Genomic DNA, 14,996 nt, shown 5'->3' with positions numbered 1-14,996 from the left:
TGTTTGTGGAACATGAAAAGAAAGAGGTTTTGACAGAACCTCTACTATCCAAACAGAGATCAGACACTCTCACAGACATAGTTTTGTCAGGAAGACGGGGAGACACGCCACATAGACCTAAACCACAGGGTCTCTGAGGTAAGACTGAGCTCTGGGAAAAAACATCAGCACAGAGGGTGACCGCTCTACAGCACCACTCTACATGTCCTTAAGGACTATGTGTGAGTGTGACATGAGAGAAGAGGGGGTCAGGAGGGTAGAGCAGAGAGTGTCATGTAAGGGGCAAACAGATCATATAAAAGGAAAACTTTCTAGTACCCCTGTATTTTCATCCGTTAAATTAGCCAGACAGTTTATTATAAGATCCATGTTCTTTCATTTGGCAATGCCATTTTATATGAATAGAATGAGATTTGGAAATTGATAAACCATCCTATTTCTTTCCGTTTTCTTCTCAATAAAACTTGTCAGGTCTCTGACGTAACACAATTGTTATTTTCCTTACCATACATTAGTTTTTCAACCGCTAGTATAGTGTGCCCCCATGTGGTGAAATGAGTTCTGGAAACCAACTGACTTATCACATTTTAAAACATGTGTATAGGACTAATTATCTTTGATTCGACCTTCAGTCAGTAGTTTGGAAATATTGGGAAATATCAAGAAAAGAAAAACAAGGAAAAAAGACAATAACAAAAAGTAGTCCAGGTAGAGAAACACGTTTTTATATATGACTAAAGAATAACAGCATCTAACGAACAACGTTTTGCAATGTAACCATAGAGGGTATTTCCTATGACGATACAGTACGTTTGATGTTTTCCCTTAACAGGCAAGGACTCATGCAAAACCTTGCTAAAGCAACACATTGATCAAGATGAAATGAGCAACAGAGCATTCAACACATTTGGATGGACAGAAAAAAAAAGGAGTGGTGAGTAATTGTCCCCGTAGAAATAGAACACAAGGTTTGCCATTTGGAGTGTACCCGTGAATTTACCAGCGAACATGCCATGGTCTGAGGTTCCTGCAGGCCTGTTCTAGTGATTCTATTTCTAAGGTAATTACCTCAGATCATGTGCAGATCAGTATGATCATCAGATGGCACTGCTGAAAGTCTATGGAGGGGGAGAGAACTGAAAACGTTATTAACCACAGCCTTAAGACGATCAAATTAATGTTACAACACAAAGTTACTTTTGCAAGACATACAAAAATAGATACCATATCAATTAGCAATAGTTGGCACATAAATGCAAAGATATGGATGTAATATGCTTCAGCGTAGACTAGTATGAGTATAATTGTATATATTCTAGCAGCATGTATATGTTATAATTAACACAACTGCACATGCTAAATGCAGTCTGCATAATGGGAGATGACAACCATGTCTACTGGCTAGATAAAATAAATAGTATATTATTTATGCATGTACAAACAATGCCACAGACAATTTCTCAGACTGATTACTGAAGGCGTGTAAACTGCAATTGAACATGTCTTCACCCTCATAATGTTGAGGAAATCAAGAAAGGTTTCCACTGATATTTATATTCCTGATTTGCCTACATCAATTCAAATGAGCCCAGAAATGCTTTTAAACCAACTCAACATACAGTATAATATGTTATCAATAAATCAAATCTCTCATATATATATATATAAATATATTCTATAGATAAACTCCCCTCCGTATTTATATGGACAGTGAAGCAAAAATGTGCAAATGTTGCCCTATACCCCAGCATTTTAGATTTGAGATCAAATGTTTCACGAGGGGACACCATAGAATGTCACTTTTTGGGGGGGTATTTTTTATACATATCTGTTTTACTGTTTAGAAATGAAAGCACTTTATGTATTTAGTCCCCCTATTAATTCCTAAGTATTTGGACAAATCCACAGTGTATTAAAGTAGTCAAAAGTTTTACATTTGGTCCCATATTCCTAGCACGAAATGACGACATCAAGCTTGTGACTCTACAATCTTGTTGGATGCATTTACAGTTTGTTTTTGTTGCGTTTCAAATGATGTTTTGCCCAATAGGAACTGAATGGAGACTAGATACATAACGTTCTTTCATTTCTAAATGGTAAAACAGATAGGGATGAATATACCCTCAAATAAAAAGGTGACATTCTGTACTGTCGTCTCATAGGAAACATTTGATCTCAAATCCAAAATGCTGGCGTATAGGGTGACATTTACAATTTTTTTCTTCAATGTGCAGAAAAATACGGAGGAGAGTATATGTAACTATATTTCACTCTCTGCATACATCAATAGCAAAACCTGTAATATAACAGCATTTGCCGATTTGCGTATGTGACGTAAATTAGCAATAGAACACTCATAATCATATATTAAGAACAATTACAAATAAAATGTTGGTCTTTAAAGTAAACCAATACTTAATATTATGTGTATCTTTATTGAAACACCTCATGCACAGAGAGGTTTCAATGTGTCGAGACTGGCTTGAAAACATCCTGGGGTCATTTGCGTTTAGATGTAAAGCCAATTGTTAGTTATCAAAGACTCCCCTATTCAACTGAAGGATCCCAAATAGACCATCTCCCAGGTATAATGACATTAATTCATCAGTGTGAAATATTTAGGCCTGTGTGGTGTAGTAAAATCAAACGATTATTTCACCGGACATATGAACATACCAAAATACACCACAGTAAAAGGGTTTTTATAAGGATAGAGAAGTGCTCTTTTTCACACAAATGAAACGTTTTTTGGATCCATCAATTTCACAGGAGAGCACATCAACAGATCAATGGCTCATTGATCAGAATGAACTTATGACGGATGCAGGCACTTCTTATAGTAAGAGCTAGGTCACAGATTTGATCTGGAATCAATGAACAGCTCAAAGCTGTGAAGAAAACACTAATACAAATAAACATTTACCCTTGAATATCATTAGATTTCTAAGACCCTGTTTAGTGATTTGTAAACAATCCGTGATCTCTTCACAATAAAAGTCCTTCCCACGTCAAGCTATAACACCAGGCTGATGACAACTTCTCGGTCGCTGCGATTCAGGTTTAGTGAACTACCCTGTTGCAAACTACAGTGTATCTTCCACAGATCCAACATGCAAACTAATATAGCAACTCAGCTCAAAAAGAGAAAAGAAAATGTGCGCAGACAACATTGATTCAAAATCCAAATACTGCACCTGGAATTCATGGAATTCAAGAAATTGCCACCACTACAAACACAGGACTTGAGATTAGAGGCACACAACGCTTGACACAAATGTCAGATGACTTCAAATTCCTACTCTTAAAATGCACTGCAAAGTATGTGCCAAGCTGACCATTTAAAAAGGTAAGATAATGGGCATCAATTGTAGTTGTTGGAACTCCACGTCTGTCTATGCAAAAGTTGCTCGAAATGAGTGGGTTACCAAATATCTAGCATCAAATGCAGTTACACAAGCGCCTAGCGCTAGCAGAATGACACGACCATTGCTCTGTTTCTGTTTTCATCCTACAAAGCTAAAGTGCCAGAGGTCCATGGTACAAGCGTTAGCAGTAGCATAGTAGTATCAATACAATAACAGCAAACGACTATCCCACTAACTGAAGGGAAATCTCAAACAACACTTTCTATTTTCAATTTAACAAGAACTACATTGCAAAATGTGATTGTGATATTGGTTGCTTGGTAACAATGGCGTCAAGCTAAATGATGGCTAGCACAACACTGTGCTGTGAATAGTGTACTCTTCAACCAGCCAAGAAACCACATATTAACCGGAGATCTCGGACGTGTTCCAAATGGCACCCGATTCCCCATGTAGTGTACTACGTTGGACAAGGGCCCATAATGCTCTGGTCAAAAGAAGTGCACGACATAGGGAATAGGGTGCCATTTGAGACATAAAACAGCACAGCAAGGTCCCTGGATGGCATGGCAAACCCCTTACATAAGTAACCAAGGGAGAGAGCCTGGGCAGTGGGCACATGTTTTACCTAGAGGCCAGTGAGGTCAACAATAGCCTTGATGAATATAGTATCATCTCGTATGTAGGAGTTTTTGGTGTCCAGTTTGGGAAGAGGGCAGAAGAGTGGGCAGCCGCTGGCGATGTTCATGTCACTGACGGGCCTCTGGAAGGAGGAGGAGGAGATGTCGGGACGGAAGGCATCGATGATGTGCTCTCGGTTATTCTGATCCAGCAGCATCAGGGTCACCTGAACACAAGAGGATTGGCAGATCGCAACATCTAGGCTAGGCCACCTGTACATCAAGCCTCAATGACAACATTCATGCTTTGTGATGAACAATTGTTTATTTTGTTTTTACAAATATACACAAGTAGCAAGGAACTGACTAAAATGTACAAAATAAACATTGATCTACCTACATTTGCCATGCAAGACAAATACCAAGAATAGACTTAGCAGAAGGGCAGACAGCTACTAGTGATGTTACTGCCCTTGAAATACATAATGACCTTTGTCATTCCAGTCATTATGATACAGGTACAGTAGATAGAACACTGACATTAACATGCTGCTTCTCACAGTATCACACACACCAAACAAAAAAAGGTACAAGCAGCAACGCATTCAAGATATCATGAGTGAAACATTGTTCAAAAGTGTAATGAGTGTTTAACGTACAGTATTTATTGCAGGTAGGATATATAACACATGTTATAGGAGTGAGTTTTACCTTCTGGTTGAAGGGCCACTTGAGGAGGGCGTCACTGTGTCCCCTCATCACCACGAAGAACAGAGACAAGTGACTGGCCCGTCCCGTCCCGTCCCCATTCAGATAAATCCGTAGGCACATCTTGTAGCCATATTTGCTGGTGAAAAATGCTACAAAATGAACAAACATGATTAGGAAGTAAGCCTTGTCAGAACCAGACCATTTTTCAAACATGAATGAACAATTGTAGAATACAGTAATACAGAATGCATGATTGGACATTAGGCACATTGTACCATAGAGTGGTTGACTTTGATGTTTGAATGATAAAAGTGGTAGATCAAATTAAAAAACACATTACCTGGGGAGAACATAGCTGGGGCTCTGCCAGCAACAGCATCCTGTCTTTTCTTTGTGAAATCTGAGATTTTCCAGACAAAGATACCATCAAACGTAGCTGCAGACATTTCCCGAATATTCCCCTCCATCTCCACAATGGACAGGTCTCTCAGGCCCACAGTTCTCTCCAGCTGACGCACCTGCAGCAACAAAATACAGGAATTAACCAGGTTTCCATCCAACCTTTTTATGCGAGTAAAGTACATGGCAGATGAAACATTTCATGACAGGCCTGATGGAAACAGCTAATTTGTCAGTGAACTTTACAAATGTCAACCAAACACACTAGGCAAAGTCAGATTTTTTTTGTGTCTGTAAAATTAGGCAAAATGACAGTGGGAACGTTTTTTAATGCGCAAATATTTATATAAAACCATTTTGAAGTCAACTTGGAGTACAATTTCCAATATCCACAATTTGTTAGTAAGATGCATTTCAGGTTGTTTTCCTTTTAACAGGTGTTTGTATCTCCCTCTTGTATTTCCCTAGTAAACCACAACAATGCCTTAGCCTGCTACCCTTTCCCACGTGCTCCTGTGTCTGTGTGTGCAATAAAAACAAAGTATTTGGATCCCTGCTCCGTCACCTCATTTAATCTGCATTCTGATAGCTGCGCCATGGTGGCATTCTGAACCAGCCATTACAAACCGCCTTATATGGGGTGGCAGGTAGCCTAGTGGTTAGAGTGTTGGACTAGTAACAGAAAGGTTGCAAGATCGAATCCCTGAGCTGACAAGGTAAAAATCTGTCGTTCTGCCCCTGAACAAGGCAGTTAACCCACGGTTCCTAGGCTGTCATTGAAAATACACATTTGTTCTTAACTGACCTGCCTAGTTAAATAAAGGTTAATATATTTACCTTTATTTAACTAGTCCACCCAATCCACAAGGACGACAAGGACGTAGTACATCTATGATCATTCATGTCAGTTACATTAATAATGGATGGATGCACAAAAGTGAAGTGTCAAAAACTAAGAGGCAAGTTTATTTTTCAAGGGATTTTCAGACCAAAGACGACACCTTAGACCTGTGTGCCAATGGCTGCGGCATTAGCACTAGACCAGCCAGGCCACAAGAGAGGCAAGTTGACTGGTGTCGATAGAAGCAGAGTGGGGACTGGGGATGTCTTCCTCCTTACCTTGTTATTGAGGATCTCAACCTTGTCCTGGTCCAGGCGATGCTGGCGGTTGTAGGCCTCGATGGTGGTGGAGGAGCGCTCCATCTCTCGGTTGAGGACACAGACAATGTTCTCGAAGGTGCCCACTTTCAGCTCCAGTTCCTGGCACCGCCGGCTCAGCTCTGCCACCTTGGTCTTCTCACTGTGGAGCTGCAGCTCCAGGGCCGCGCCCACCGCACTGGGCAGGGGGGTAAAGGAGGTGGCCAGGGCAGGGAGGGCCAGGGTAGGGAGGGTAGGGGCACAGGCTCCCTGCACGGGGGCTCCCCCACCCAGAGTCAGCTGTCCCAGCTTCAGCTCCAGCTCTCTCAAGGCCCGGTGCAGCTCGTGGATCTTGTGACCTGCGAGCTCCAGGCTCTGGGGCTGCAAGCTCTCCAGGCTCACCTTGATGCCCATGATGAAATGCAAGAGTAGATTTAAGTGTTCGTAGGAACATGCACGCTCATGGTCATGGGTCTTCTCCTTCTCCACCTTGGGCAAAGTTGTTGCATACAAACACACACACATACACAGTAGGGTTAAGGCCAACACATTCACAAAAACTGGTAATCTTAAGAAATCCACTCCAATTTCACCCAGTAAACTTAAAGGTGGCATCCATAAAGTAATGATAAAATAAAGTCCACTTACAGACATATCACAGCCAACGACGTGAAATCTGCAAGGTGCTCTGAATTTACTGCAGAACTTGATGTGGTCCACATACTGCAGGGAGAGAACAAACATATCAAGCCACATCCAAGCACTTTTACAGCAAAAATATTCATTACCTTTCATAAGTATTCAGACCCCTTGACTTTTTCCACATTTTGATACATTACAGCCTTCGTCTGAAATGGCTTCATTTAGTTTATTTCCTCATCAATCTACACATAATACCCCAAAATGACAACGCAAAATCAGGTTTTTGAAATGTTAGCCAATTTGGAAAAAAACTGAAATATAACATTTACATAAGTATTTATACCCTTTACTCAGTACTTTGTTGAAGCACCTTTGGTCGCGATTACAGCCTGGAATATTTTTGGGTATGACTCAAGCTTGGTACACCTGTATTTGGGGAGTTTCTCTCATTCTTCTCTGCAGATCCTCTCAAGCTCTGTTAGGTTCAATCTTGGATTCAAACTAGAGAATCTTGATTCTCATGGTCTGAGAGTCTTTAGGTGCCTTCTGGCAAACTCCAAGCGGGCTGTCATGTGCCTTTTACTGAGAAGTGGCGTCCGTCTGGCAACTCTACCATAAAAGCCTGATTGGTGGAGTGCTGCAGAGATGGTTGCCCCTCTGTCAGAGTGACTATCGGGTTCTTGGTCACGGAGCCCTTCTCCCCCCATTGCTCAGTTTGGCCGGGCGGCCAGCTATAGGAAGAGTCTTGGTGGTTCCAAACTTCTTCCTTTTAAGAATGATGGAGGCCACTGTGTTCCTGGGGACCTTCAATGCTGCAGACATTTTTTGGTACCCTTCCCCAGATCTGTGCCTCGACACATTCCTGTCTCGGCACTCTACGGACAATTCCTTCGATTTCATGGCTTGGCTTTTGCTCTGACATGCACTGTCAACTGTGGGACCTTATATAGACAGATGTGTGTCTTTCCAAATCATGTCCAATTAATTTAATTTAGCACAGGTGGACTCCAATCAATTTGTATCTCAAGGAAGATCAATGAAAACAGGATGCACCGGAGCTCAATTTCAGGTCTCACTGCAAAGGGTCTGAATACTTACAGTGGGGCAAAAAAGTATTTAGTCAGCCACCAATTGTGCAAGTTCTCCCACTTAAAAATACGTAATTTTCATCATAGGTGCACTTCAACTATGACATCCAAAATGAGAAAAAAAAATCAGAAAATCACTTTGTAGGATTTTTGGATGAATTTATTTGCAAATTATGGTGGAAAATAAGTATTTGGTCACCTACAAACAAGCAAGATTTCTGGCTCTCACAGACCTGTAACTTCTTCTTTAAGAGGCTCCTCTGTCCTCCACTCGTTACCTGTATTAATGGCACCTGTTTGAACTTGTTATCAGTATAAAAGACACCTGTCCACAACCTCAAACAGTCACACTCCAAACTCCACTATGGCCAAGACCAAAGAGCTGTCAAAGGACACCAGAAACAAAATTGTAGACCTGCACCAGGCTGGGAAGACTGAATCTGCAATAGGTAAGCAGCTTGGTTTGAAGAAATCAACTGTGGGAGCAATTATTAGGAAATGGAAGACATACAAGACCATTTATAATCTCCCTCGATCTGGGGCTCCACGCTCCACACAAGAACGGTGAGCAAAAATCCCAGAACCACACGGGGGGACCTAGTGAATGACCTGCAGAGAGCTGGGACCAAAGTAACAAAGCCTACCATCAGTAACACACTACGCCGCCAGGGACTCAAATCCTGCAGTGCCAGACGTGTCCCCCTGCTTAAGCCAGTACATGTCCTGGCCCGTCTGAAGTTTGCTAGAGAGCATTTGGATGATCCAGAAGAAGATTGGGAGAATGTCATGTGGTCAGATGAAACCAAAATATAACTTTTTGGTAAAAACTCAACTCATCGTGTTTGGAGGACAAAGAATGCTGAGTTGCATCCAAAGAACACCATATCTACTGTGAAGCATGGGGGTGGAAACATCATGCTTTGGGGCTGTTTTTCTGCAAAGGGACCAGGACGACTGATCCGTGTAAAGGAAAGAATGAATGGGGCCATGTATCGTGAGATTTTGAGTGAAAACCTCCTTCCATCAGCAAGGGCATTGAAGATGAAACGTGGCTGGGTCTTTCAGCATGACAATGATCCCAAACACACCGCCCGGGCAACGACGGAGTGGCTTCGTAAGAAGCATTTCAAGGTCCTGGAGTGGCCTAGCCAGTCTCCAGATCTCAACCCCATAGAAAATCTTTGGAGGGAGTTGAAAGTCTGTGTTGCCCAGCAACAGCCCCAAAACATCACTGCACTAGAGGAGATCTGCATGGAGAAATGGGCCAAAATACCAGCAACAGTGTGTGAAAACCTTGTGAAGACTTACAGAAAACGTTTGACCTCTGTCATTGCCAACAAAGGGTATATAACAAAGTATTGAGATAAACTTTTGTTATTGACCAAATACTTATTTTCCACCATAATTTGCAAATAAATTCATTACAAATCCTACAATGTGATTTTCTGGATTTTTTTCCCCCATTTTGTCTGTCATAGTTGAAGTGTACCTATGATGAAAATTACCTCTCTCATCTTTTTAAGTGGGAGAACTTGCACAATTGGTGGCTGACTAAATACTTTTTTGCCCCACTGTATGTAAATAAGCTATTTCTATTATTTTTTATAGACTTACAAAAATGTCTAAAAACCTGTTTTTTCTTTGTCATTATGGTGTATTGTGTGTAGATTGATGAGGAAAATAGTTTATTTAATCATTTTTAGTATATGGCTGTAACGTAACAAAATGTGGAAAAAGTCAAGGGGTCTGAAAACTTTCCGATTGCACTGTAACAACATTTTAAATTGGTTAATCAATCAGTAAACAATGTGTCCATCCTTGCCTTTTCTCTGGGAATCTTTTTCTTTGCGCAGCCTTCACAAATCATAGGGTACTTTGGACAGATCTCATCATGAGCCTAGAAAACAAAACTGTTTATGTATTCTCATATAGGCTACACCCAATAACAAAACAGTACATGTTCTACATCTGATTTCGATGATGAAACAAAATGCAGACAAGTATGGTGATTTACCTTGATGTTCTTGAAATGGAAAGGTTCTTTGCAGTATTTGCAGTTTAAAGTCCTCTCAGGACATTCTCGTTCGTTGTGGCGCTCCAGCTCATTGGTTCTCATGAGTTCTTTACAGGAGGGACAGAGAATGATCATGAAGTCACACTTTCCCTCGTGGTTCACCTGGAAAACACACGACGACAACACTTCAAAACAAATGAATACCCTGTAGGTTTAGTAATCTGTTAAGAACATTCATGTAGTAGACTTAGCAATTTTTTCTATACTTGTTCATCTGTAATTGAAACAGGATTTTTTTTTAAATGATCAGTGCTATTTGAGAGTTGCAAAAAATACAAATGACAATAGCTGGGTTCCATCCAATCGGCGACAGATTTATGCAAATATTCTAAAATCCGCACAAAGAAAATACACTACTTTTCCCACCCATGGTGTGTTTCCATCAAACATAGATGTTCCAAAGGTCTGCATATGTGGCTTGTAGGCAGGAGATACTAAATGTGTTTATGTTTATTAACGGTCAATTATCGTGAGACCGGCAATTATTTGCTTGACAATCACCGGCTGACAAAATGTCATGACCGCCACAGCCCAAGGGAGAACCACACACCATGTCATCGTGTGACTCCAAGTTTACTTCGATTTGATGGTTATTATATCAATATTTTCACATAAAGGCATTTCCACCACCACTTCTTACATAATTTGCTTTACCGATTCAAAAAGATCACTCACAACTATGGATGGAAAAGTGTTTATTGATTGCATCAAATTTGACGTTAAATTGAAAGTGGGGCAGCATATTTAAAACCTACAACGTTGAACAAGTTTTTAAACATGTACATTATTTGGTATAAAGAAATACAAAACAATCCCATACCTCATATTCTTTGATATTGCCCGTCCAAGTGCATCCTTCATTTGGACAAACAGCTGCCAATGCTTCCACTTCTCTCCGCGCTGCATTGTCAGGAAAAGCCTTGAGGGAAAGGGAAGGTTAGACTATTGTATTATTAAAGCACAAAGATTCAACACATACATGTTTTCTGAGTAAATGAGAACACCAAACCAGTATGCATAGCCCAATTTAGTCTTATAAACTTCTGAGATATTTGCCAACCTGAGCTTATTGTTGTTTGGCAACACTTTCCCCATGTCCGAGCCTATATCCGGCTATGTTCGGCTATGAAAAGCCAACTGATATTTACTCCTGAGGTGCTGACTTGCTGCACCCTCGACAACTACTGTGATTATTATTATTTGACCATGCTGGTCATTTATGAACATTTGAACATCTTGGCCATGTTCTGTTATAATCTCCCCCTGGCACAGCCAGAAGAGGACTAGCCACCCCTCATAGCCTGGTTCCTCTAGGTTTCTTCCTAGGTTTTGGCCTTTCTAGGGAATTTTTCCTAGCCACCGTGCTACTACACCTGCATTGCTTGCTGTTTGTGGTTTTAGGCTGGGTTTCTGTACAGCACATTGAGATATCAGCAGATGTAAGAAGGGCTATATAAATACATTTGATATATCCGTAGTGGGTTCTGATTCGGAAGTTGTTCTTTGGGTCGCTGAGTAGTGCCCAAGAAAGAATTAAACGCAATTGTTAGATGCTACCACCCACCCTTCCAAATAACAACCAAACATGGATTCCATGAACGAGTTCGTTTAACATGTCTCGGTGCCCCGGGTGAATAGCCTATGAGCTGAGTTGAGCAATCCTACTCATCATTCATGGAGCATGTCCTTTCCAACAGCGCCGCTAAAAACCGTTCTGCTCTCGCAGGAAAAAAACTGCAGCTCCAAATTCGCTCCATTCATTAAAATTACAATTTAACCAACACCCATCTATTTTTGTGACTACCTACCAAATGGTTTTGAAGTATTGAAACCAATCCACATGGGCCTGAATGAAAAGTATTTGAATAAACAAGAAAATATTAATGTAAGAAGCGCACATCATTTCAAACAGGCTACATGTAATTTTAAACAGCATATAAAAACACTAAATAGGCCAGGAGCCAGACAGGGAGCCTAAGAAGGAACGAAAATTAATTATTTAGGCTATATTATTTAAATTTCTTCAAAGCTATAGCCTAAAAAGAAATACATTGTTAAGCATTTTCGAGTGCGACACAATTGGCTGGTATGTACATAAAGCCCTCAGCATTTAAACATTGTCGTATTAAATCATTATAGTCTTGCGCATTTAGGTTATGACTTACTTAGAATTAAATACAAATTTAACGAAAAATGACCTATTAGTGCCTTTGACTTCATTTTTAGAAACACGAGTTTGGCAAGTCTGTGGCTTCAGGCTCATGCGATGGTGCCTGGAGAGCAGGCCAGCTGAGAATATCCTCTCCACACTTGCAAAGCCACTGGGGATGCTAAACACCAGTTTGGCCACTCTTGCCAGGCTGGGCAGAGATGAAGATATATATATATATATATATATATATATATATATATATATATATATATATATATATATATATATATATATATATATATATATACACACACGTTTTTTTTCTATCTATAAATACTTTTCGACAATGACACACGTTATTTACCCACCCGCCAACCCCTCTTTTACGCTACTGCTACTCTCTGTTCATCATATATGCAGTCACTTTAACCTTATCTACATGTACATACTACCTCAATCAGCCTGCCTAACCTATGTAGCCTCGCTACTGTATATAGCCTGTCTTTTTGCTGTTGTTTTATTTCTTTACCTACCTAATGTTCACCTAATACCTTTTTGCACCATTGGTTAGCGCCTGTAAATAAGCATTTCACTGTAAGGTCTACTACACCTGTTGTATTCGGCGCATGTGACAAATAAACTTTGATTTGATTCGTTCCTTTCTTTTAGCATGTGCACATAGTAGGTACACCTTCATGCTTTTGGGATACGTGTCTTTTCACATTCCAAAATCATTTAGTTGTGGACATTACATCACTGCACGCCCTCTCTTGAGCTTGGTCCTCCTGTTATAGCCTTGATATCCCCTTGATATAGCACCTGTGTGTTTTATCAGTTTCTTTATGAAAATATTTTGCGAACTCCATGACAGTAGATAAAGCAAGGGGCTATAACAGCAAACAAGTAGACTACAAATGCATGCCCTGAGCTCGTGAAGGGAGTGCTGCTGCCTTCACGCTCCGCTCACATACTCTGTCCGGGTAGGCGGAGTTTGCACATTTTAGATGATTCCATTGGTCCTTACGTGAAATCTCCACTCAACAGGGGCACCGGGCCATACAAAACGAACTTGCCAAATGTTGTGCCCCAGTTTTGAGCAGACACCTGTCGTTTCACACCTGTTTGTCCTATCTAATCAGCCTTGCAAGGCAGGAAGCAGACAATAAGTAGAATGGAGCGTGTACGTGCAAACATTGACATTCATGTTCAGTTTTGATTAGGGAGGTGGCATCTAACCATTGGATTTGATTATTTTTGGGCAATGCTCAGCGATGTAAACAACGAGTTCCTAATCTGAACCGTCTACCGATTACGGATATAGGCTCGGCTGTGGGAAAAGTGTTGCCAAACAAGCATAGCACGGGTCAGTAAATAACTCGCAATTTAGGTCAGTGGAGGCTCCTGAGGGGAGGATGTCTCATAACAATGGCCTCCACTGAGGTAGGTGTATGTTATACTGCTAGACGGAGATCCAATCTGTCTAGTACCACTGGGTTACAGTATGTAATTAAGTGTCTAGTCTGTAGGAAAAATACTGTTTAACAGACTGCAAAATTAATGCACGACTATAGCCTCTGTTACAAACAATCTACTTAGTCTCTGGTAATCTTTGAAATTCTATTAGCTATGTACAGTAGTCTGTGCAAATATCAGAATCAACTACACAAGTACTTACACCGCCTTCTTTAAGAATAGATGTGGGGTCCTCAAACAAGTCCTCTTTGATGCAAGCACTGCATTTATGTGGTCCAGAACTTGAAAGACATAAAATATGTAGCACAGCCATTTCTCTAGTCTATTACATACATATACAGTTAATTTAGCTAACTGTTCGCTAATCTCAATTAACACCCAGTTGCAAGAGCTAACGTTATAACTAACCAATCACTGATTGCCTACGGACTGTTAACATGAACAATTCTTAACAATGCTATCCATCCTCGTCCACTGGGTAGTTAGCTTGCACTTGCAGAGCCATTGATGTGTTTGAACAAGGTCATTGTGGGGATACAACAGGGTGACAGTACCTAGATCAATACTTGATCATATATTAACTGAGTTTATAAACACCTGGCAAGCCTCGCAACGTGTTGACATACACTGACTGTGTTCATGAATGCTATGGGCAAGTCTAACGAGCTAGCTAATGTTAGCGTTTGTAGAGCAACATCACCCAGTCTGAGCACGACACTCACCTAACAATTTTGTTGAAACAGAATGAACAAAAACGATGGCCACATTGGGCTTGTAGAGGCCTTCTCAATATTTTCAAACAAGAATTGCACATGTGTTTTTCTTCGAGGTTGTTCGCCAAAATTTTCTTAGGGAACCCTGGTTTGTTGCCTTCCAGTGAAGATGGTGGTGATGGCTCTTGTGCAGCCATTTCTCCCGGAACATGCAAGAGAATGACGCTGCCGCTGGGGGCGCTTTCAGGAGAGCAATGTTTGGCTGGAACAGCTGATTGACTGAACTCAAGCCGAACTGACAGCGTTTTTGCTACATTCATGTGCTCTACATTTAGATATCACTGCTATGGACATGAATGGCTTGTCATGGATCAAATATGTGAAACGTGTTTTTACTGCAGATGCTACACATTTTTTAGACTTGAATATGTAGCCATGGATTCTTATAGAATATTTCATTTACCTACACTGAACAAAAATATAAAGGCAATATGCAGCAATTCAATTTACTGATGTTAATAATTATTCAGCAATCATTGATTAGGAAAAAGACACCCCTGTGTCGAACTATTTTTTTTTTTTAGATACAAATTTTGATCTTTAGGACATTTCTCTTATAGCT

General features: G+C 40.6%; 1 protein-coding gene across 1 annotated transcript; it reads right to left on the bottom strand.

Annotated features, from left to right (window-relative positions):
- Positions 1-757: 757 nt before the first annotated feature.
- LOC139411111 (TNF receptor-associated factor 2-like) lies at positions 758-14,571 on the bottom strand. Its single transcript, XM_071156972.1, has 10 exons — positions 14,384-14,571; positions 13,864-13,942; positions 10,857-10,955; positions 9,977-10,138; positions 9,785-9,859; positions 6,881-6,955; positions 6,215-6,721; positions 5,037-5,214; positions 4,697-4,845; positions 758-4,212 (listed from the first exon to the last, which is right to left on the bottom strand). The coding sequence occupies exons 1-10, from the start codon at positions 14,569-14,571 to the stop codon at positions 3,994-3,996; spliced, it is 1,731 nt and encodes a 576-aa protein (XP_071013073.1). The 3' UTR covers positions 758-3,993.
- Positions 14,572-14,996: the final 425 nt, after the last annotated feature.

This window comes from Oncorhynchus clarkii, chromosome 6 (assembly GCF_045791955.1).
Source record: "Oncorhynchus clarkii lewisi isolate Uvic-CL-2024 chromosome 6, UVic_Ocla_1.0, whole genome shotgun sequence".
In the NCBI taxonomy this organism is placed as follows: Eukaryota; Metazoa; Chordata; class Actinopteri; order Salmoniformes; family Salmonidae; genus Oncorhynchus; species Oncorhynchus clarkii.
This window is presented reverse-complemented; position numbering and strand designations above follow the sequence as displayed.

Coding starts and splice junctions, on each gene's coding strand:
- LOC139411111 (XM_071156972.1), bottom strand. CDS start 14,571: ATGGCTGCACAAGAGCCATCACCACCATCTTCACTGGAAGGCAACAAA. Junction 10,139..10,856: donor GCAATATCAAAGAATATGAG/GTATGGGATTGT, acceptor TGTGTTTTCCAG/GTGAACCACGAGGGAAAGTG. Junction 5,215..6,214: donor TTGAGATCCTCAATAACAAG/GTAAGGAGGAAG, acceptor TTGTTGCTGCAG/GTGCGTCAGCTGGAGAGAAC.